This window comes from Carlito syrichta, unplaced genomic scaffold (genome assembly GCF_000164805.1).
Source record: "Carlito syrichta isolate Samal-C Ts95f unplaced genomic scaffold, Tarsius_syrichta-2.0.1 Scaffold307123, whole genome shotgun sequence".
NCBI classification, from domain to species: domain Eukaryota; kingdom Metazoa; phylum Chordata; class Mammalia; order Primates; family Tarsiidae; genus Carlito; species Carlito syrichta.
Window position 1 is genome coordinate 233,443 of NW_007251219.1, and position 25,145 is coordinate 258,587.

The window sequence follows — 25,145 nt, forward strand, 5'->3', positions numbered from 1 at the left end:
AGGAGTGTGAGGGAGTTTGCCTCTCACCTCAATCCTAGTGAAAGGATTTGGAAGTCTCAGTAGTTATCCCCTGGGACTTGGAAACTATTAATCAAGGTTATCCAGGGAGACAGAACCAATAGGATACAGGTGATATAGAGAGATATAGATGTAGATATTGATAGGTAGAAATAGATATATGAGAGGGGATGTATTAGGAGAATGGAGACACATGATTATGGAGGCTAAGAAGTTCCATGATAGGCTTTCTTCAAGCCACAGAATCAGGACAGCCTGGTTCAGTCCATGTTGAAAAGACTGAGAGTCAAGAAAGGCAAAGGTGTGACTCAGTCTGTGCTAAAGGTATGAGGGCCAGAAGGCTGCTGGTACAAATCCTAGAGTCCAAAGGCCCAAAACCCTAGGGTTCTAATGTCCAAGGGCAGGAGAAGAAAGTCATCCTGAATTTGAGAGGGAGAGCAAAATCTGCCATTTTTCTTTTTTTTCTATTTGGGCCCCTTGTATGGTTCTTGCCAACAGGTAGGGTGGCACTCAGTCCACTGATTCATATGCCAATTTCCTACTAAAATACCTTCATAGACATCCAGAAACCATGTTTACCAGTCATCTGGGTATCCCTCCATCTAGTCAACTTGACACTTAAAATTAGCCATGGCAGAGGATGATGTCTGATCCGTGTCGTTACATCTGTGGAAGAGAGATGGTGGCTGATACACAGTTCTGATGGTGATCTGAACCTGTGCTCTCAAAGCATCAGAGCAAGGAAAGCCTAAGTTCCTCAGACCCTTCCTGAAGGCTACCCAGCTATGCGAGGAGGCTACAGTAAAAGGGAAATGGAGAGATCTCATTGGTGTATAGACACTGAAGGACTGAAGAAGGAATTGTAAAAAACCACCAGGGAGAAACACCCAACTTCATTGAGGACACTGCAGATGGGAGATGTCAAGTGAACTGACGAGATGGACTTGAAACCCTTTTAGGTGTGGACTTCAGGATGCCAAAACACATGGGTTACATCTAATGAGATGACTCCATTTCCACTGTCTTGCTAGCCCAGTCAGTGAGAATGCGCTACAATACAGTGTCTTCATTAGAAGATAATTCCTTTGCGATTTATATTAAAAAACTTAATCACAGCAGGGGAAATAAATGTGCACATTGGTATCTATAGGTATTGTGAACAGAATATCAACTCCATAGTGCCATGTGGTCATCTATAAAAAGGTGTCTTCTCTCTTTTGAATCATCTAAGCAAACTATGTCAATGGTATATTCACTTTATTAACAAAACTATTCCAGAGCATTCTGTGTACTTGCTTCTTATTTATAACCTGATGTCTGGCCCATAAGCAGCATTCCCATCAGTTCCAATGAGTGACAAAAAAAAGAGGACAAAAGAAGCCAATAACTCTAGATCACTGAATGCCAAGTAAAAAGATTTTTGGACACTCTGAGAAGAAAGAGAAAGAGCTGGATATCAGTGCCATGTATATTTGATACTTTTAACTCTGACTCTAATATAAAAAACCTCCCAGTTTAAAAATGTCTACAAAGCATTACCTCATAATATCCCACGTACATCATTTAAAAACAGGAAAAGATAGCTCCCAGGTAGTGTCTTTTGCATTGCTATTGAAAATGTTATTAATTCTTTGAAGACAGAGCAGTGATAACCTAGCTAAGGTTTTTTCAAGTTATGAAAAAAAAACTTCATCGATAGCAATTGCTACTTTTCATCAAGAAATGTAATTTTGTCTTTAAGCCTGTTGAACACTCCAGATGATTTTGGCCACAATATAGTGTGCTTTGGTTTTACCGACTCAGTATAACCAGCAGTAGTCACTCATGTGCCTCGTCAAGTATTTCTGGCTCTCCACTCTGTGGGGAAATGATAGGAGAATGCAATTCAGACTCCTGTGTTTAATGAAGTCTTATGGCTAGTTCTGGCCAATGAGTTGTGCATGGGAGAAGAGACATTCCACTACTGCCAAGAATTTAACATACGTGCTGGTATGAGGAGACTCTGTTCCTCCTCCCAAAGTAGCCTGCAGGACACCAGCGGCTGAGGGTCATGACAAGCAGTGCACCTGAGTCAGCCATGTGACATGAATAAGGAAGAAAACTTTGGTTTTTGTTGTTGTTGTTTATTCTTGAAAAAAAAAAGTGTACTGCAGAGATGTAGGGTACAAGTGAGAGTTAACGAATGAGTAGGTTGCATGCAGGTGAAGTTTGGGCTTCTAGACGACCCTCACTCTCCCTAGTAGTGGACCAGGTACCCTTTGTGTTGCCATGTGTCCCCCAGAAAATTTTGTTTGAAGTCCCTGAGATTTGGGGATTACTTATTACCATCTATTAATCTATCCTGACTGATATAAAGGTCTTATTGCCTGTCTCCTTAATGATATTGGCTAATCAGATTACTTATTAAATATGTCTGGACTGCAACTCAGTGCATACTTTTATTTATAAAACGTTATGAATTGTCATGTAATTAGAACTCAGAGTATTATAGCAAATACATTTCCCATGTGTCACTCAGAATAATAATAGTCATTGTGAATTCACTTGATAATGAATAGTCATTGTGGATTTGCACCTAAACCCACAGATGGATTTTGTAGATTTTTTTGTGAGATAGAAATTCGTTGCACTTGTCAGGCCGATGACTGAGAGTAGTACCATCTTGAAGAGTTGCATCGGAAATGTTGACACATGCCCCAAAGGCACAGCGTCCACGCAGGTGCTATGAGACCGAATGCACTGTGTTCAAGCTGGATTCAATTCCACTCAGTCCACTTTAAAATTAGTAACAGTCACCAAGTTTTTGCTATGAGCATCACATTATAATGTGCATAACGAGGTGTTGAACAATCTGGCAAAGAAGATACAAGCTATAACTTTGAGCTCAGATGATTTAAAAAGAAAAAAGTCTATAGATTTATAAAGTACATAATAGGAAAATGCCTTAAGGGAAATACCCTGAGCTCCTTCTCCGTAGAGACCCTCTCCAATAGATGGGGAGGCAAATCTAATTACTTTGGGGGTTCAGCACTGAACAACACATTTGCCTACATTCTTAACCACATCCTTCAATGTAGCCTTTATTGGTAATAATGGTGGCACGGTCTCCTTCATCTTCTTTGTTCTATATCTCAATTTATTCAGAATTTGGGCAGAGAAGCAGATGCTGTTTACTGGTTTCCTCAAATACAGCAACAGAAAGTCCTAATGAAGATGCCAGTCCTTTGCTGAGCTTGGAAAGGAGGAAGAAACAGGGTTTGGAAGTGAGGAGGATGGGAAGTATTCTAGGGTGCAGATTCATGGCACAAAATCAAGGACTAATGTTCTTATCTGCATGTATTTTGAGTTTGCTAAAGTGCTTTCATGTACATGATAAAAATGTGTAATTACACAGATGGTCAGTGTAAATCCTATGCTCTTTTCTGTGCCTAGTCACAAGGAGCCTTGGACTCCTAGTGAAGGAGACGGGTCCTGCTTTTGTGGGTGACATTCTAGTGGGGAAGTTAGACAAGAAGCAAGTACTATGCATTCAAAGTTCTTTCGGATACTAATCAGTGCCATGAATAAAAATAAAAGAGGGGAAGGAGACAGAGAAAAGTGAGTGCTGGCTGTTTTGGGTAGGCAGTTAGGGAAATATAGTCTGTGAAGATGGTCTTTGAGCAGAGTCTTAAGTGCAGGAAGAAAAAAAAAAGCCCAGAGAAGAAATAGGGAGAGAAGAATCCCAGGCAGACAGAAGGGCAACCTGTCTGGCTTCCTAGGAGGCCAGTGTGGCCTGAGGGGATGAGGAGGAATGAGCCCAAGGGAACTAAGTGATAATAGGCTAGAACAATTGGAAGATGGCCCTAAAGTCCAAGGTTAGGAGCTTTAAAATTAAAGAAGAGGCCAGTGATACCCAGGACAGTGTTCAGAGAGGGAAAAGTGATTAGAATACTCTTGAGAATGAATCTGCTGCTGGGTGTATTGTGTCAAATGTCAGGGTAACTGGCCAGAGGCCATTAAAATGTTTCAAGTGCAAGATAATTAGAAACTAGCCTTGGGCAGTATTGCAGGTGCTAAAATCTGAAAACTATCACTGAAGTAAAGTTGGCAGAGCTGGGAGACATACTGATGACAAGGGCAAAGAGGAGAGAGAAGTGACAGACAATTCAGGGTCACTAGCTGGCTTTCACTGTCAGTCACGGCGGAGATGGGACAGGAACCATCTAATGAATGATCACACCAAGGAGAGATGTAGTCAACAATGCCAGGGACTTGCAAAATAAATATATATATTATCTAAATAGTCATACTTAAAAAAGAAAAAAAGCAGAGTGTAGTCCAGACACAAAAAAGAAAATAAAAGTAACGAAAAAAACTGTATCACAAACTCACAATTCTCAAAATAAACTGCAAAAAAGGCAAATTTCATGTTTAGTGATGAGAACAGAAAAAGCATTTTCAACCAGTTGATACTGCAATACGAAATCATTTTGATTATGTGTCTTCAAAATATAAAAATAAAAGCATAAATTAATTTTATAGAAGGAAAAAAGAGATATGGCATCTTTTCTTTCTTTCTTTCTTTAGGAAGTAATGAAAAGCCAAAAGATTTGAGAACTGTAAGAACATCCTGAGAAGCACATTGTCCAAAATGTGTGCTCACTTGAAGAAAAAAATGCAAATGACCTGGGCTGTACAGTTAACTAGAAAAGCTAAAGCCAAATCGAGTACCTTTAAAATAAGGTTTTCAAAAATAAGTATGTCTGAAGTAAAATTATTTCCCCTGTGAGATTTCCAGTAGACTTTTTTTTTTTAAAGCATGAAAAATAAACATAGATGAGGAAACTGAATTTTACAACTGAACATTGGGTTTCAAGTAGAGTGATTTTTCATATCTAATATTTAGATACTGTCTGGTTTCTAGGAAAGGAAAATGGGCCATAGACTGAGAACAAGAAATCCTTCTCTCTTCTCTCTTCTCTCTAAGCCTCAATTACTTCTTTGTCTTTTTTATATGATTAAATAAAATTACAGTAACTACCACAGGAATTATGATTCCTAGTCAGACATCAATCAAGTTTAGTCCTACAAATAAATTATTTCAAGTGCTAGGTACTGTGCTGGGATCTATAATATTAGAGTTCCTAAATTCACACACACACACACACACACACACACACACACACACACACACACACAAATAGATAGATAGGTAGGTAGGTAGATAGATAGATAATAGAGAGATGACAGAAAGATAGATGATGAATAGATAAATAGATGATAGATGTTAGATAAATGATTAGATGGATGGCTAGATAGATAGATAGATAGATAGATAGATAGATAGATAGATAGATAGATTCCTTCTTTGAAGGACTTGTAGGCCAGATCTGAAAGAGAAGTCAGTGGACAGCCTTCAGTTGTCAACCTTGTCAGAGATTGACCCAGCGGCAGAGAACTACCTCACACAAGGTCACACCCCTTTCTGGGTGGCTCCCAATCTACTGACACAATGCAAGGGCATAAAAACTCACCTGTCTTGGCCTAATTCGGAAAACTCTGTAGAACCATTCTGATTCTGGAGCTTCCTATGAGGTTTCTGTCATTAAACCCGCATTGCAGCTCAATTTTCCCCTCTCCACACTCCTGTTACTTTCTCCTCTCTTCCAGATCTTGGTATCAAGGATACTTCTTAATTAACATCCTATATCCCAAACTCTAATTATAATCTGCTTCCTGTACGTGCATAAAAAAGCACATGCATATGTGAATGCACATATATATTTTCAAAATCCCTACCAAGGGGTAAGCATGTTTTTGGTCACTCAGCTCTGTGCAACTGGCAACTCTTGAGAGAAGAAGAAAGGCAGCCAACATGGAACCTGGAGACAAAAAGCGCTCTGGTCCTGCTGAATGCTCTCTTCTACTGTTTCTGCTTATCTTCAGGAGTGCTGGCTAGCATCAGGTCCTGAAGAGGCTGATGCTCAAATCTGTGTCAGTGAAGGAAGAGGGGAAGTGAGACTGGAAAACCTTTGGAAGTAGGCAAGGGAACCTTCTACATAGCTTCCCTCCGTGACTCATGGCATGTTCCTTGGTTTGCTCCACGTGGTGAAACTCCTGATACAAAAAGTAGTTCATTGCTGCTGTGAGAATCATTGTCATCTATACTGAAGTAAAAACTGGTTTCTAAGGACAAGTGCTTCTCATCCATACAGCTTTAAAGTAGATCCATCAGACAAACTCAGATGGCTATTCTAGAAGTAGAGACAATCATCTTTGTCAGGGGTCAGCAAATATAGGCCCATGGGCAAAATCCGGCCTGACCCATTTTTGTATGACCTACAAGTTAAGAATGTTTTTAAGTTTTTCAATGGTTGAAAAAAATAAAAAGCAAGATATTTCATGATACATGAAAATTATATGAAATCCAATTTTTAGTGTCCATAAATAAACTTTTTATTAGAACACAACAGTACTCATTTGTTTTTATATTGTCTCTGGCTGCTTCACAAAAGTAGAGTTGGGAAGTTGTGACCGACAGTGAATAACCTGCCGAGCAGAATATGTTGGCTATCTGGCTCTTTGCAGAAAAATGTGCCAACCCCAGAGCTATGTGATTTAGGGTTCCACGGCACAATATTGCACATTTGTTTATGGTGGGCACCAAAGGGGACATTCACATAAACAGACTTGTTCCCTACACATGTCTGTAAGTTTCTTGCCTCTCATAAACACTGAACACCTTCCACAAAAGTACACAATAATTGAGACCCCAATTTATACTCAAATCGAGGGGTGTCTGTCGTCACATCTTTTTCATTTAAAATATCTGAATTAAGCACAGAACTAGAAAAATAATATTTATCAAATAAATTGTGCCACCTTAATGTTAAATAGATGAATGGATGGGTGCATCTTTTAAAGTAAAGGCAATAGGGAAAGTGTGACAGCAATGATGACGCCTATTTTAGTGTGAAAGATATTTTAGATGTTCTTCCCAAACTAAGAGAAAAAATGTTTCCCTGACCTTTATCCTACCAGTTCTAGGATTTAATTCCCTGGAAATAATTGGCTTTGACACAATAGCACTTATTTTTCAGAAGCCTAAAATTATATAGTCAAAGATAAATGAAGATTAGAAATGTGATTTTTCAATCCCAAAGGCAACATTAAAGGTCAATTAAACAAAAATGCCTGAGATTTTCATATGTTCTGAGAATCATAAAAATCAATTTTATTATAAATCCATCCATGAAACCATCTCTTTGTCTGTCCACCCATCAATTTATTTCTGCATTATGTCTCAAAATTGCATCCAGGAGTTTATGCCTATTCTTGTTTTTCTGAGCTTTGTGGAGTTCACAAACTCCATAAACTCTATATGTCACTCACAAAGGAATGATAAATATGTGTTGTCTCTTTTATTGCTTACACATATACAATTTATTATTACTATATCGCTTGTCCACCAAGGAAGCTCCAAAACTTCCTTTTCTGCTTACTCTGGCATTAAAATCCTTTCATAATTTAGTTTGACCTGATGCGTCCAATATTACATTCTATTACACACCTGATTTCACTCTATCTCACCACTCATCTCACTACACACCAAAGCAAGTCTCTTCCTCCTTCCTACTCACCATGTGTTTTTGTTAGCTGCATGTCCTTTACACATACAGTTCTTTCTACTCAGAAATTCTTTTCCTCCTCCTTACTGAAAACCACCTTTTCATCCTTCTAGAACAACCCAAATGGAGGCACTTTTCAACTACCCCAGGCAAAAATAGCCATTTTTTCCATCCATCTATCCTTCCATCCATCTATCCACTCATGTATTTCTTATTGAACAATCATATTGGGCATCTGTCGCGTACTGAAAAATGCATAACAAATAACAAATAACCCATCTCTGATGGGTTAATAAGGGCATTGCAATATGGCCAAAATGTTATAGGACTAAAGTGGTAAAACATAGAAGAAAGACACCTAAGTCAGTCTGGAAGTAGGCCAGCTTGGGAAGTATTTCTAAGAGGAGATAATGCTGAGTTAGCTCTATGCAGGGAAAGCATTAAGCAGCCAGGTGAATGAGGGGTGGGAAAAGTACAGGGGAGCCAAAGCACAGCAGGTGAGAAAGTGGGACACTTCTGGGAAAATAAAATCAATATGGCCAGAAAAAAATATAGAGGAATATGAGGCCCGATTAAGCCAGCATCAATGGGGTAAACTGAATAAATTATGTTGAGGAAGGAAATCTCAGGATGAGATTTAACAAGTGTTACAAAGAAACTTATTGATAACAGCAAGTGTTATAAAGGCTGATGAGCCAGCAGTAAAGCATGCAGAAGCCGGGCTCGGTGGCTCAGCCTGTAATCCCAGCGCTTTGGGAGGCTGAGGTGAGTGGATTGCCTGAGCCTGCGAGTTCGAGACCCGCCTGGGCAACTTGGTGAGACCTCATCTCTACAATAAATCAAAAATCAGCCGGGTGTGGTAGCGCGCACCTGTAGTTCCAGCTACTTGGAAGGCTGAGGCGGAAGGTAGCCAGAGCCCAACAGGTCAAGGCTGCGGTGGCCGGGAGCATGCCACTGTACTCCAGATCTGGGTGACAGAGTGAGACTCCAACTCAAAAATAAAAAATAATAAAGTACAGAAAACAAAAAGTAGTTAACCATTTGTTGCTAGTTAACAATTGCTGCTAATTAACTCTATCTTAAAGAGACAAAACACTATAATCCATCAGCTGCTTCACAAACTTCTGGCAGTTTCCCTTTGCAATCTTCCCTTGAAGGCAATTCCCGGGCCCACTAAACTCCACAAAACACCCCACTAGCCTCTGCCTTTCAGCAGATGGCAGACAGCAAACAGTCTTTGCTGCCTCTGCCTGTTGTGCCCTCCACAAGGAATCATCCCTTCAATAAATCTACCTTTCAATAATTCTGCTTACAACGTGCAACTCCGGCCATACAAAGACTGCCGCCACACACAGCAGAAAACCTGATTCTTGGACCATTTTGTCATATTTTTTGATAGAGCACTTAGAATTTCATATAATCATTAAGTACTATGGGCCGGAGGTTCCTGTGTTAGCTATTACAGACCTGAAGTTCCTCTATCTTTTATAACCCATCAGACATGGGATTTCAATCTGAAAACATTTGTGGCTAGGTATAGTTGGGAGAGGGACTTTGGAAAAGAAGTATTCCATCACACTTGGCTTATCATCTTGTGATACAGACCAGGACTCAGCCTGTGAATCATCAAAATACCTTCATCCTGAACAGTCCAAAGAGCCCTGGGTAAGCTCTCACTCTCTTTATAAAATTCATATCAGATATTGAATGTTTGACACTATTTGGTTCCTCTTCAAGTGAGGGAAAGTGAGTGACTCCATTCCTTGAATGGTATATGGACCAAGGTGAGACAAGTAGTAGTAAAAAACTCAGATGCAGAACGTACAACTTGAATTTAAAATAGAGTGTTCACGCTCACAAAATTCAGTGTCAATTTTACCTGTAGGCTCTTTACATGTATTATCAATTGTATCTTTAAAATAAAGAACTGTTTCATAATGGTATCCAATCAATTCAAAATTAAAATGGTGATTAGTCGATTTAATATCTAAATTGTCCTAGAGTTATGGAGAAGCTACAAGTTGTGTGGTACAGTTCTGACTTATTCAATCTTTTCACTGAAATTTGATTCATCTTTTCCTGACCTTATCAAACCATCCAGGCCTTGCTATCTATAGCAGGACTTTTCAAAGTGGACCCGTGTTGTTTGCTGCATTACGCTGGTTTAGAAATGAGAAGAAATATGGTAGAGAATGCATTTTTGAATCTGGTTAGGCATAAATTGATGACACTCACAACCATCTGTAGACCTGATTAAGAAATCTTCATCAAATCAAATGCCCTCTTTCATAGGGAGTTTCAAAATGGAAATTACATCATTCCAAGGTTGTGTCTGCATATGCAGCTGTAACAGATAAACTTAAATATAACTTTTGATAGAACTCAGCTATGAGAAAGAACCTATAATAATCAATATATACAGAAGCAGAAGTCAGAGGATCCTGACACAGGAAGACCACTACTCTTGAAAGATGCAAAAATCTCAGCTCAGATCTGGTCAGCCCTCGTCACCTAAATTGTGTTTTAAAAGACATGATTTAAAATGCTTACATAATGGCAGAGTCTATAATGTGATTAATAATAATTAACATTCCATTTAATGCTAATTTTTATTTAGTAGGCAGTATCATTATTATCATCACCTTACAGATGGGAAGACTGAGTCTTAGAATTGTAAGTCCTTTTCCCCCAAATGCACACAGCTAATAAATAGAGGATAAGGATTTGATCTAAGGCAATCTGACTCAGTTATAAGGCAGTCTGGTCAATGTTGCCTTCATTAAAACCTGTCTTTTGTCTACAATGGAGACTTAAAATTGGCACATTGAAAACTACAGTACTACTTGTAAAAATGTAGAAAAGGTAAGAGTTAGATTGTTTTGTGACACCACTACAAAAACTATATGATCGGAGCAGAGATGTACAAAGTTGGATTAAAGAGAGACTGGATTCATGCCTGCAAGACTGCTTGCCACAGACAACAGTTCACAAAGGGGGTTAATCAGAGGAAGTTAGGAAAATAGGGAGCCAGAAGCTAGTTGTGGCGGTGAGTGACCTTCCAGCCCTACCAGTGAAAAGCAAGTGACTTAGCTCAGCCTGGTTAGTTTGAGGAATAAGTGTAGCTTTTTGTGGAGATGACTGCATAGCACCCCACTTTTCAAATACAGGAAATCAAAATATTTCACTACCAAAATATACTTTCTTTGACATATTTGGAGATGACTGTTCAGAGGGCCTGCAAACAGAAATAGCCCTGCAGGCTGTCTTCTGTGAGGGAGATTTCCATCTGCAGGCAAAATCTGCATTCAGGCAGCCAGGTTTTCTCTGAGGCCTTCCCTTGTCCAGATCTAGGAAAGACTAACTGAGAGTCTGACACCTTTAATGGTCTGAAAGAAACATTTATCATGTATTATTTCTGAAGGCTGCTACCTGTGAAGTTTTGGTCACATAACAAGACCACCGTTGCTAGTCATGCCTCTGCCTCTTCCCTTTTCACAACCTGAGGGGCCCCCATTCTTTCTGTTACCTCAAGATAATACGTTTCTGTGCCTCATTGGAAGGTTGAGGTCATCACTCTGTGGTTTTCCCCTGTGTGCATGTTTCATATATGTGCATGCCTTTTTCTAATAAATTTGCCTTTGTCAGTTGATTTTTCAGTGGACCCTCAGAAGGTGAAGGGAAAGTATTCTCTTGGACCCTATAAAGGTCACCAACCTGTTTTCTTTTTATGCAGGTTGTCTGTAGAGAAGTTTGGGTTGACCAGAAGATACAAGTTTCTGGTACTCTTGCCAGTTATTTGTTTATTTATTTTAACTGAGATGGAGCAGGGATCCTCTTTTTAAGGGCCTAGAGACTACAAGCATAAAAATAAAGGAAAATCCTATGTTCCTTCAAAGGAGATTACAGGCACCTAGCTAGACTCAGAAGTAAATAAGTAACTTGTTAAACAAGAAGGTAATGGTCATCTAAAACAATAGCCAAGAAGTTCACATTACAGAGATATTTGCTTTCCCTATAAAAACTCAAGCTATCATCTTAACATATGTCCCTGAGTTGTCTTTCAGAAACTAGGACTTGTATTGAGGACCTCCAGGAGATGAATCTGCCAGCATGTAGACCTCAGATAAGGGGAAATTGAAGACTGAACTTTGACCATGTTCTTTGTTCTCAATGTCTTGCTAATTGGGCTTGGAGAAAATCACACCCCATCCCTGCCAGTTAACATGTTTCTGCTGACCCCAAATGTACTTATTTATTGCAATAGCTTTAGGGGGTACACATAGTTTTTGGTTACATGAATGCACTGTATAGAGGTGAAGATGCCTGGGCTTTAAGTGTACTGGTGAAGAAGTCTGGGTTTTGAGTGTACTCACCACCCCCACCTATGTACCTTATACCAACAGGTGATTTCTCATCCCTCTACCCTGATTTCTCTTCCCTCTGTGTTGTTTACCCACTTTTTAATGGTGATCCCAATTTTTTAAACAAAACTTATCTTCCTTAACCAATTGCAAGTTGAAAAATCTTTGACTCTATCTATGACTAGTAAGCCCCCACTTCAAGATATCGTACCCTTTTAGACCTAAACCAGTGAGTAACGTAACCTCCATGTATTAATTTATTATTTTGCCCACAGCTTCTGCTTTTCTGAAACCTACCCCTGCCTTTTAAAATCCTTTCCTCACTTGGAAGTCTGAGGCAGAAGGATCACCTAAACCCAGCAGGTCGAGACTTCGGTGGCCATGAGTGAGCATACCGCTGCACTCCAGCCTGGGCAAGAATGAGACTCCAACTCAAAAAATAAGATAAAATCCTTTTCTGCAAGCCATCAGGGAGGTCAGGATTTCAGCATTTAGCTACCTAGTTCTCCTTGTTTGGTGCCCTGCAAGTAAATGTTTTTCTCTCTATTGCTCTGAACATGAGCATAAATATCTGGTTCTACTGCTCCAGAAAAGTGGACCCCAGTTCAGTTCTACATTACTACAAATTAATAAATTCTGCTTTGCTTTAGGTACCAATTTTATGAGCTAAGATGATGTATATTTGTATACTGTGGGATGGAATGACTTCTGATGTGCTAACCAAATCAGGTGTCTAGGTCTGAAAGACCAGGCCAGTCTCTGGAGCACCATGGGTTGACCTCATTAAAGCCACATTCACCAACGTCTTGGAAAGCAGAAAAGGCAGGCCCTAGAAACTCCATGCACTATCCTTCTGCCTCTCATTCAAAACTCGAGTCCAATAAGCCAGAATAGTTATCCTGAAGGTCAATGATTATCGTCCATTACTTCCCTATTATCTTTGTAGAGTTTGCTGGATGCAAACTCACTCTTTAAATAGAATGCCATTTTGATCAGCTACAAGTAACATGTGGACTGGACAACAGAAAATCAAAGAATGCTGTCTCCTTTGGAAATTTAAACACAATGATAAATTCTAGTCATAACAATCCTCCCAGTGTGCTCACCCTGGAGGCCAGGACCAGGGAAAGGTAAAAGAATGAAAAGCACAGCAGGGCTTTTAACAACACACTCAGTGGGATCTCCTTACCAGACTGTCAGGTTCCAAGTTCTCAGGGCAGCCAGACACACCAGGCATCACTAACTCTTAAAGAAATATTTCGTGCCAAATGAATCCACACTGCTCTGAACACGTTAATCACAAAATAATACTTGGTACACTCCAGTTTTCAAGAGCTTGACTCTCCAGAAGTATATGCCAAACTTTTCTGAAGATTTAAGAATGACCTCCATTTGACTGCAACAACCTGATAGCAATATGTATTTAGTTATTTACTGAGCATTATCAGATTAATTATTATCACTGGCTTCTTACATTAAAATATTTATTTTAAAGAGAAGAAGGGACATGAGGCAAAGATAATGTAAGCATTCATGACTAAGAAAATACACTGGTAGAAGGCAGAAATCATGATTAATGATGTGGGGAAGTAAAGAGAAAGTAGAGAATGACTTTAATGTAGAAGGTATGAAGCACACATGTGTAGCCAAGAAATGAGACTCAGACAAAGTCCAAAGGTGGGCATGGATGATCACCCTATGAACACACTGAAAAGCTTGGACCCTAGTAATTACACTTAATATCTTGCTTTCATTTTGGTAAACATCTTTTGTTGGTATAATGTTCAAGATATTCTCAAGTAGGAAAATCTATTTGAATAACATCAAAACTTTCAGCAGTCCAAGTACTAATCTTCTGTAAGTGATGGTTATGGTGCTTCCTTCTTTTTCCATCAGTATCTAACATAGATAATCAAATGCATTATCCTAGGAGGTAATAAATGTTCCTTTGGGCAGAGATCAGAAGCAGAAAGGAGCACGGTATCGTCACAAATCACAGAGAGACAGTTCTACATGTTTCTGTAACATGTACCAAATCATACACGAAACGATACTTCTGTCATAATTACCCAATTGTCACGTTTCATACATCCAGATTGAAAATGATGTTTCTGAAAAGTAAAACAAATAGTTGATGGAGTATCTTGTGGGTCACAATCAGGTAAAACTAAAGCAATGCTGGCCAAATACACTATGTATTGATGGTGGTGGTTGTAGTGCTTTGCTTATTTGATTATTTATTATTATTATTTGTTTCTGCAACACTGAAACAAAATAATTTCTCATGCTCTTGACACCTTGAAGAAAGAAAAACAACAAAACTTATAGCCTTGTTATTATATTGTGATACTCAGTGGCAAAGGTAAGAGAAGTAGAAACTAAATATTTTCGATAAGCAACATAGTTACATATTTTTAAAAAATGAAGGAAAAACCCAGTGGAAATCACGTGCTTTGCTGAGACTCATTCTGCATTTTTGTTTTTTTAATCTTCCCTCATATCTATGGCATCTCATCTAAGAAAGGACGAAAAAAAGTCTTTGGATCATTTTTGTAATAATTAGCAGTAACTCATAACACTTTATGCAAAGCTCTATTATAGCGCTTTTAACATTATAATTATTTGCTTCAGTGTCTGTCTGTCCCAATAGACTATGTGCATGAGAAGAGTTAGGACTGTCTTAATCTGCTTTTCATATTCAATTTCAGTTCCTCATACACAGCACTTATTCACTAAGGTTTATTATACAACACAATGACAGGTTGCCTACAGGAAGGCCAGGCAAGTAACATAAATTAATGAACATCAGGTATAAGAAGATGAGTAGTGGAGTGATTGTCCCTCTGAAGAGATGCGAGTAGAACACTCTGTTTTTCTTCTATTTCCTCACTCAACAACAACTAAGACAAAAGACTTCTTTGACCCCATCTATGAGAATTTCTCCCCATCAGCAAGCAAGGAACCAGTTCTGCAATGGACACCAGATGGATGTTTTCTAATTCAGTTAAATTCTGACATTCTGTATCTGAAAACAGTATCAGATATCTGTTTGTCCAATTCTCAAAATTGCCTCCAACTTCTGATGCCAACTGCAGGTCCCAGGTTGTCTTAACTATGCTTCTAATCACCCCCTCCTTGGGTTCGATTAATTCCTTAGAGTGGTTCACGGACCTCAGGAAAATACTTATGCTTACTGGTTTATTATCAAGGATATTACAAACAATACAGATAAAGAGATGCATAGGGTGAGACATGGGGGAAAGGTTGCTGAGATTCCATATCTTTTCTGGATGGACCACCCTCCAGGAACCTCCACATGTTCAGCTATTCAGATGGTCTCTGAACCCAGTTTGTTTATTTGTTTGTTTGCTTGTTTATGGAGGCTTTATTACACAGGCAGGATGGAGTAAACATTGGACACTGGTAATCAACTTAACCTTCAGCTCTCTCCTCTCCAAGGAGATTGAGGGGTGGAGCTGAAAGTTCCAGCCCTCTAATCATGCCTTGGTCTTTCTGGTGTCCAGTCCCCACCCAAAGCTACTTGAGGACTGTCAGCCATCAATCAACTCATTAGCATATAAAAGACATTACCTTGAATATTCTAATGATTTTAGAAGTTGCATGACAGGAACAGGGAGGTTGAAAGGGGCAGAAGCCGGGGTTAGGGGTTGAAGATCAAATATATATCTTACAATATCACAGGAGTTCTTGACCAATCTAAACAGGGCAGATCTAACTGACTGTTGCCAGCTTTACCTCATCTTTCAAATCTAGAAAAGCCAAATATCTGAATAGTAACATGAAATTTTCCACATTTAAAAAATACTGTGCAAGCCAAACAAAACACATCAGATTCTGCCTGGAAGCCATCAATTTGCAACTGGCATGTGCTCATATGCACTTGAGACCAACAACTTCTAATACTGAGGCATTTTTTTTCCTCAGCAATTTAAATGTAGGGAAATATTCTCAGAGTTGCCCATAAGGTCTTATATAATCTGAACATCACTAGAAAATATCTACCTCAAATAATTATAGCCATAATCACAGAACGAAACTATGTTATACACATGCTGTCATATCCATCAAATGTTCATCCCATTCCATTCAAATTATCAGCTGACTCTGTGTGAAGAGCCCACTCTTTCCCTATGTGTGTCCTCATCATTTGATAGACTTATTTTAGTAAGAGTTAGAAGACTTGGCTGTTAACATGACAGTATGAGGTAGGAACTAAATTTGTATGACTTGATCATTGGACACAGCAGTGCATATTTATAACCAACACGTATTATAAAAGAAGAATACATGAGATGAATAACATATACAAATATGCATTTCTTAGACTACCAATTTCATAATTCGTTCCACAAATATTTAATGATTGCCTACCAGGTGTCAGACTCCATGCTAGGAATTGAACACACAGCATTGAAAAAGACAAACCTGGTTCCAAACCCCCAAAGGCTTACACGTTATAGCGATAGTTCTCAAAGCTCAGCCTCCAACTCAGAAGCATCAGCATCATCCACTGAGATGTTAGAAATGCAAATTTCTAGGTCCCATCTCAGAACCTCAGATCTCCTCTGGGAGTGGGGCCTAGCAATCAGTGTTTTTACAAACGCTTTGGGTGATTCTGATGCAAATTCATGTTGGAAAGGTCAGAGACTCCAAGTAGGGAACTTCTCTCTCCATTGTCCCTTTGGAAGAAGCAAACCACCATGACTTCTACTGCTACAAGGAAATGAACTAGGCCCATCATCTGAGGGAGCTTGGAAGTGGATTCTTCCCTATTAAAGACTTCACATAACAAAGCAACCTATGGCTCATTTCAGCACCAAAAAAAAAAAAAAGAATGCAGCCTGGCTGGCATCTTGATTTCAGCCTTATGAGACGCTAAGCAGAGGACATAGTTAAGCTGACCCCAAACTCCTGACTTCCTGGCCCACAAAAATTGTGAGATAATAAACAGGTGTTTTTTTAAGTCACTAGGAAGTTTGTGGCAATTTAGTCTGCAGTAATAGGAAACTATACATAGGTATGCACACACTATATATATGCTACACACAAGTATGTATATGAAATGTATGTATACATTTCAAATCTTTGGAAATTCATTGAAAACAACAGTCTGAGCAGTGATTGAAACACATTGTATAGAAAATCTAAATGTTGCCCCGATACACTCTATAATAAAGAATTGACATGTCAAGAGATTTCAAAAACCAGAATATGAGAATACTGCTGTTGTTTGTATTAGTCAGTCGCCATAATGATATACATATATACATGTATATATGTATACCAGGGATGCCAAAAAAAAAGTAAACATATTTTAAGAGATGTTACCTATGTATTACTTTGTGAGATACTTTTCAGAAGTTGATTGACGCTACTGGTAACTACTTTGAGTACATCTTGTAACTGCAGAAGTCAAACCTGATTTGTATTCATCTTACAATTTTAATACAGTTTTTTCCTTGCCTAAAATGCATATTTTCTGGCACCATCTGTATATACATTTATGTATGTCGATATTAAAAATGATATCCATGTGTATATAAGTATGTTTCTTAAGTTTATGCTCCTTGAGAAAATCAAGTTATTTTTTCATCCTAGGTGCATGTGAATGTGACAATGTGTGTATATATGTGCTTTATTAGGCATTAACTGAAAACAGAATATTGTAACTTTGAACTCTTCATATAAACTCTACAGGCTAGTACAAGAAGACCTGATCACTTTTTGGTAATTTACCTGTTACACAGAAGCAAATGTGGGTGTGAATGCATACAAGTACTCATTTCTTTGTTAATAAATTAGGTGTGTTTCTTTCTATGTTTACATGTGCGTGAAAGTGTTTATAATGGGCATCCCCAATGTTTAGGTTGGTTCTCAACCAATCTATTTCTCACATTACCTCAGGTGAGAACATGTAGCTAGAGAAATAAAAGGGCATACTCAAATCTCCACGGGTCTCTTAGTGACATCTCTAATGAAGTCTTACAACGACTGCCGCTGCTGGACAGCCACCTTGTGGCTTTCCTTTCACAAAGGCCTTCATCCACCAGTAAAGTGAAAAATCACTATGGCCGCTGACTAATACAGACAACAGTGGTATTCTCATATTCTGGTCTTTGGAATTCTCTTGGCATATCAATTCTTTATTATAAAGTGTATCGGGGCATTATTTAGATTTTCTGTACAACTTGTTCCAGTCACTGCTGAGACTCCTGATTTCAATTAATTTCCAAAGATTTGAAATAACAAATAAATTAATTTTCACTTATATGTCTTTATCTCCTGTCTCCCTCCTTATATTTGTCAAATGGATAATAACTCTTAAAAATAATTAACAGCCGGGCTCGGTGGCTCAGCCTGTAATCCTGCACCTTGGGAGGCAGAGGTGAGTGGATTGCCTGAGCCCACAGGTTCGAGACCTGCCTGGGCAACTTGGTGAGACCTCATCTTTACAATAAATAAAAATTAGCTGGGTATGGAAGCGCGTGCCTGTAGTTCCAGCTACTTGGAAGGCTGAGGCAGAAGGATCACCGGAGCCCCAGTAGGTCGAGGCTGCGGTGGCCGGGAGTGGCCACTGCACTCCAGTCTGGGCGACAAAGACTCCAACTCAAAAAAAAAAAAAAAAAAAAATTAACAAGTGAAACCTGTACTAATAAACCTTGAATTTTATAATCAGACACAATAATTATTTAATATGTTTGGATTCTAGACAACTTTGCAAACATCCTGAAGAGATACCCATTAGATCTATTTGGAGATAGAAACAGAAAAAGCCTGCCAACTCCTTACACACTTATTTTATAAACATACTACATATGAGAGAAAATGTGGTGGGGTATACAAAGTTTATGACTTCTGCCCTTGAGGTTACCATGCTGTCACGGAAGAGGCAGGCTGGCAGAGCGATGATGCAATTACAAATAAGGGCTGCTATGCAAAGGCTGATGGAGATCTGGAGCAGAAGGAAAGATGCAGAAGGTGACACCTTGTCCAATAGGGAAGGTTTCACTCAATATTAAAAGCCATAATGTCATCTTTCTAGGATAGTGAGAAGCAACTGGTGATAGGAATAATCTAATTAGACAAGCAAAGCACTCTAGGACCATTTAATGATTTAATGTAGGAGCCACCAGTCCTGTAAGTTTTGATCATCAAGAAAAAATTATTGCTTTGCTGCATACTTTGTAGTCATAACCATGAGTCCTTAAAGTCAGGGTAAATTATGTTCATTATGTTCTACTTAACAAAGGAAAGAAACATATACCATATTTTAGAAATGTTTCTGTCAATTAGTTATTTTTAAATACTGCCTAAATAGTTGAATGCTTTGAAATTTCATTCAGCAAATGTTATTTTTCTGATAATGTTGGAAAAATAAAAAGGTACAATACTTTTAAAAAGTCCAATTGCATTTAAATAGAGTTATTAGTGCTTGCCAACATTTTGTTTCTCATTTCTTACCATGGTCCCATAAGGCAGACATTGTTTCCATTGTGCCTGATAAAGCAACTGAAGCAAAGCCACTGAATCTCAGTCATGTAAACAATCCAGTTATTTGAGCTCGTATAAATGTTCTTTCATTTATTCGTCTATTTATTCAATCGACTCGTGTATTGAGAATCAATATGATGCATGGCATCATGAAATAAAACGTCAGAAAGTTTAGGTGCAAATGTAAACCTACAATAACAACATAATTTAACATTTTTCTGGACTTGAGTTTTATAGTAATAAGTGAGTCTTAGAGGATTTGAAACCACTTTATAATAAAATATTACCTGGCATTGAATTGCACATGGGAATACTTTGAGTATCTTGAGAAATGGATTAATTTTGTACTCTATCCATAAGTGACATAGGTCCATGAAATGGAAAGAATTCCATCCTTCTCTGTGTGTTCTTCAGATAACTAGGGACTCCAAGCAACTTTGTAATTTTTTCCTAATCATGCAGTTCAGTAGATTAAAAAAATCAAAACAAAACAAAAATTCAATTCAGTCAAAGCTAAGGCATCCCGTTGACAAATACATTGTTTGACTATGTTTCTTTTTTCCTATGGGCTGTTTTCGATATTGTGTAAATTTAGTGTCTGTGCTCTTCTTGAAATATCCCACTTAACAACCCAGAAAGAAGAGCACTGCTTTCACAATTTGATAAAAGGAAAATTGTGGAATAGAAAGGTTAAGTGAGCCGATGGTGCTAGACAAGTCCTTAGCAACACAGGATTTCTGTACTGGAAATTAGAATCTACGAAAAGCAGCTTTTCCATTATTTGTATTGTTTATACAATCACGTCTGTGTTGTCAAGGTACTTGTCGGTTTTGTCTTCTGTTTTCTGTTTACGACAACAACAACAACAACAACAAAGCACAACACACGTGGCAATCTAAATTCCCGAATTTTTCCTGGCATTGATTATACTTCTGGGAGAATGAACACACTGACTTGAATGAGGAAAATGCAAAATAAAAATATTAAAACAGTAAAACAAAAAGAGAGTTATGTTCAAGATTTGAAATTATTGCAATCACTCAGAAAAAAAAGAGCGTCTTTAAAATCTGATACCTGGTAGAAACAGAAAGGCAGAGAACAGTATAGAACAGATACCAGCATTTGTACCATTTTTCAAAACTTGCTAATTATAATTAAGGTACCACCCATAGTTTAAGGCTATGTGGACAGAAAGTTTGACTCATATTAGAAAGAATTATGCAGGTTTTGAATTGACAACCCAAGGACAAAGCAAATCTGGTTGTGTGTCTTCACTCATACAACCTTGATTTTGACAGGTCAGTTAATATGCTGGTGACTTTGAAAACTTTAAATTGCTGTCATCTTCAAACCTTGAGAAATGAGTCATCAGTTTCCATCAAGTAGAAAAGGACAAAATGAGCAGGGAAGAAAATTTTATTTGAAAAGTTCAGACAGACTGCAATAAACAGTGGAGGTTATTATTTACCAGTAACTGTGCTATTGTTTTTCTAAGAATTTGCAGTATTCCTTTAAAGATCACAAAAGGCAAACTACTTTAAGGATACATTTAGGAATCAGACCTTCTTTCTCTCAAATTTTTATAATAAGAGAGAGTCAAGGAATTTTCTTAGCATAAATATTTGGTCCTACAAAGGAAAGCAAAGATTGGCTATTGTAATTTTCTTTAGACATTATTAGACTATCCTGGTATCTTTGTTTATTTATTTATTTTTTGAGTTGGAATCTCACTCTGTCACCCAGACTGGAGTGCAGTGGCCGCTGCCGGCCACCGTAGCCTCGACCTGCTGGGCTCCAGCCATCCTCCTGCCTCAGCCTTCCAAGTAGCTGGAACTACAGGCGCGTGCTACCACGCCCGGCTAATTTTTTGATTTATTGTAGAGATGAAGTCTCACCAAGTTGCCCAGGCGGGTCTCGAACCCGCGGGCTCAGGCAATCCACTCACCTCAGCCTCCCAAGGCACAGGATTACAGGCTGAGCCACTGAGCTTGGCATTGATATCTTTAACACAGCTTCCAAATTATTTTCCTTGTAACAAATTATACTTAATGAATATTGCTATCCTAATTTTTCAGATGCATAAACTGAGTCCCAGAGATTTTATATCACTTGCCAAAGTCACTCATTCCTAAAATGAAGACCTAGAATTTCATATGACCCCTACTTAGCTTACTTCTTCCAGTGAATCTTGATTCCTGTACAAATAAAAATGCCTGCCTTACTCAGGTTATGGGGTTGCTGTAAATGTCAACAATCATAATGTATCTAAATGTAGTTTAGGAAGATGATGGCCCAAAAATTTTATTTCAAAGCCTATAGGGAAGCCAAGTTGATTAGTCTTAGAGAAAAGTGGTTATTTCGGTTTAGTTACTTTAAGGGTAAACTGAAAATTGCTAACCTTTGCTTCCTGATCTCACTCTGAACCACTGCTCTCCCACAGTCAAACTGGAGAAACCCAGAGATTTACAGTAAAATGCACAGCTGAGAGGCCTACGTTCCCATTCTTCCAGTACTCACTCAGCCACCAAGCCTACTTATACTTTAAACTGAAGGAAAGATGAGTGAGAAAACACTATTCATGCTTACAAGTCCATTTTAACCTAACACCCATGATAAATAGAGAGTATGATCATTCAGTGATGCAAATTGCTCTCAAGTATACTGGCTTCATATGTTTAATGGGAGTTTCAGGACTTGCTACGTACCTTGAGGTGAGCTAGAGGGAAACCAAAGAAAAATACAATCAACAATTCTTTGCATGAATTGCTTGAGGACTTTCTCAATATTTCTTAACAGTCTGAGGTCAAAACCCAATTTTCAGCTTGGGACCTTGTCTGAGGTACCATGTTGTGAAAATTAAAAATCAGACATGGAGGCACTCCACTGCTCTAATTATACTGTAAAAAAAACAGCTTTGACGTGTTACAAACAGATTCCAAAAGCAAGAAATCTTAGGACAAGAAATCTTTATTTTGTCCAAAGTGTGATTTTTGCCAAGAGGTTGATGCTTCCGTTCCCAACACCAGATTAGAAATTGATTTGTTCAGATCCACAAAATTAGAATGAGGCATTAATACTGATGAGAACTCAAGTATTGCATGGCACACCCAAAGGACACTTTTATTTTTTAAGATCTCAACTCAATCATCCCATTTGCAGGCAATGGGTTATGAGTGTTCTATGAAATGTTTTATTAATCCTTAACACTCTGTTAGGTGAGGCTATTAGTTGCCCTATTTTTACACATCAGGAAACAGCCAATGGATACAAAGCTACAACATACAACAATATTGTGCTATTTTCAAAAAGTTAGCAAAAAAGTAGTTACATTGGGGCAAGTCCTTCCTTCTCCTTTATCCCTTTGTGGGCAGTAAAAGAGAACGCCTATGAGAAGTGGTTCTGTGAAGTGTGTGGCGAACGCTTAAAAGCAAATCATAAGGTTCCTTTTAGAGTATGTGGAGGGAAAATATTTTCCATGTGTTTCTAGACTCTAATTCACAGAAAATATCAGAAGGAAGACGTGAGAAAAGAGAAGGCATTCTTGTCTGCTGTTACGCATTGGCAGCATGTAAGATTTGCTAGCATTTTTATGACTACAAGCAAAATATAGAAGACAGTAGTTCCTCTAGATGTTTGGAAATATAGAAATAAACTTTTTATCAATTACCATTTCCATTTATAAGTTGTGCATCAGCTACAGATCCTACTGTAAGATTGATACACAGCCAAACTGTGCTATATGTCTCTGGTGTTCACTATCTGGGATTCTAAAGGTGCCAGTTACATGGTAGCCCAGTCTAAAGACACAAGCTAATTACCTTCCATCATGGTGCCTTTGCTGGCTGCACTTCTACTGAACTGTCAGCCCAACGAGAATACAAATACACCTAATATTTTCATGGATATCATCCTAGAAACTAACAATTGTTTAGTGCTAATATTTTTAAAATTTTTCGTTATTTTAGAGTGGGGGGAGGACAACTGCATGCTTGTTACATGTAGTGGTGGGGATTGGGTTTCTGGTGATCTATTCCTGTGATAGTGAACATTTGATTTTCAAAAACTTTGGTTGACAAAGTGATTTACTCTAAACATTCAATGTTATGTGTCATTGCAGCACCCCTACAGGGCAAGTAGAGATTAACACTCCCATTTGACATATGGAAAAGAGGCAACGGGGCGTGGTGGCTCACACTTGCAATCCCAGCACTTAGGGAGGCCAAGGCAGGCAAATTGCTTAAATCCAGGCATTCAAGATCAACCTGGACAACATAGTGAGATCTGGTCTCTACAAAAATAAAAATAAAAAACTTGCCAAGTGTGATGATGCATGCCTATAGTCCGGCTACTCGGAATGCTGAGGTAGAAGGATCGTCTGAGCCCAGGAGGTCGAGGCTGTCATGAGCTGTGATCATCGTGATCACACCACTGCACTCTAACCTGGGTGACAGGGTGAGACCCTGACTCCGAAAGAAAGGAAGAAAGGAAGGAGGGAAGGGAAGGGAAAGGAAGGGAGACAGTCAGCAAGTGAGTGAAGTTTCATAGGCAGGTATAGAATAGAACATCTCCACTAAATCAGTATAGCTCCGAGGGCCCCTCACAGTTCACAATATTTCTGCATATTAAAAGTCCCATAAGCACATGATTCATTACTGCACAGATTCAAACAGACAACATGTGACCTACAGCTTCCCTCCACACAGTGATTGTAGGAGGAAAGTCTGATGATACAAAGTCAATCTAAAAAGCATATTAGTCCAACTCTCCATTCTCCACCAAATTCCATAAAAATATAAAATCACAATCTGTAGACTCCCAAGCAATAATTTAGGAAGTTTCCATTAACATGATGTGTTATTAGTACAAGTCAGATTCAGTGATGCGTTAATGGAAAAACACACATAAAATTATACTCACATGAGGCACTTTGGTAAAAATCTGGCCGGGCTCAGTGACTCAGCCTGTAATCCCAGCACTGTGGGAGGCCGAGGTGAGCGGATTGTTGAGCTCAAGGGTTCGAGATCAGCCCAGGCAACTTGGCAAGACCTCGTCTCTACAATAAAATTTTAGAAAGAGCCAGGCGTGGTAGCGCACACCTGTAGTTCCGGCTACTGGGAAGGCTGAGGCAGAAGGATCGCTGGAGCCCAGAAGGTTGACGCTGGGGTAGCCATGAGCAAGCGTGCCACTGCACTCCAACCTGGGCAAAGGAGTGAGACTCTATCTCAAATAAATAAATAAATAAATAAATAAATAAATAACAAAGAGTCCTAAAATCTAATTGGGTAGATGTTTTTCAAAACATATGAAATTAACTAATAATCAAACATTGAAATAAGAAAACAAAATGTTATGAGGTACTGTATAATTAACAGCCATGGTTCAGGTATGAGAAGGATACAAATCTTTAATAGAATCTTTGGTAAACACAGAAAATGAAAGATAAAGAGAAATACACAGAAAAAGTGTGTGTGTACATGTACCTGAGCCCGCGGGTTTGAGACCTGCCTGGGCAGGCAAGACCTCATCTCTACAGTAAATCAAAAAATTAGCCAGGTGTGGTAGTAATTCCGGCTACTCGGAAGGCTGAGGCGGAAGGATCACTGGAGCCCAGCAGGTCGAGGCTGTGGTGGCCAGGAGCGGCCACTGC

At 38.7% G+C, this 25,145-nt stretch overlaps 1 protein-coding gene across 2 annotated transcripts in view; it reads right to left on the reverse strand.

Moving 5' to 3' along the window:
• The window catches only part of RGS7 (regulator of G protein signaling 7), a 411,270-nt gene that overhangs the window by 214,587 nt on the left and 171,538 nt on the right, over positions 1-25,145 (reverse strand). The window contains exon 1 of one of the 2 annotated variants that reach the window (XM_008063889.1): positions 14,056-14,093. The exons of the other annotated variant lie outside the window; for it this stretch is intronic. Within the exon in view, the coding sequence (XP_008062080.1) occupies positions 14,056-14,073 (18 nt within the window). The 5' untranslated portion in view covers positions 14,074-14,093. Of the gene's footprint in view, positions 1-14,055; positions 14,094-25,145 lie in introns of those variants that run through there. 2 annotated transcript variants of the gene reach the window in all.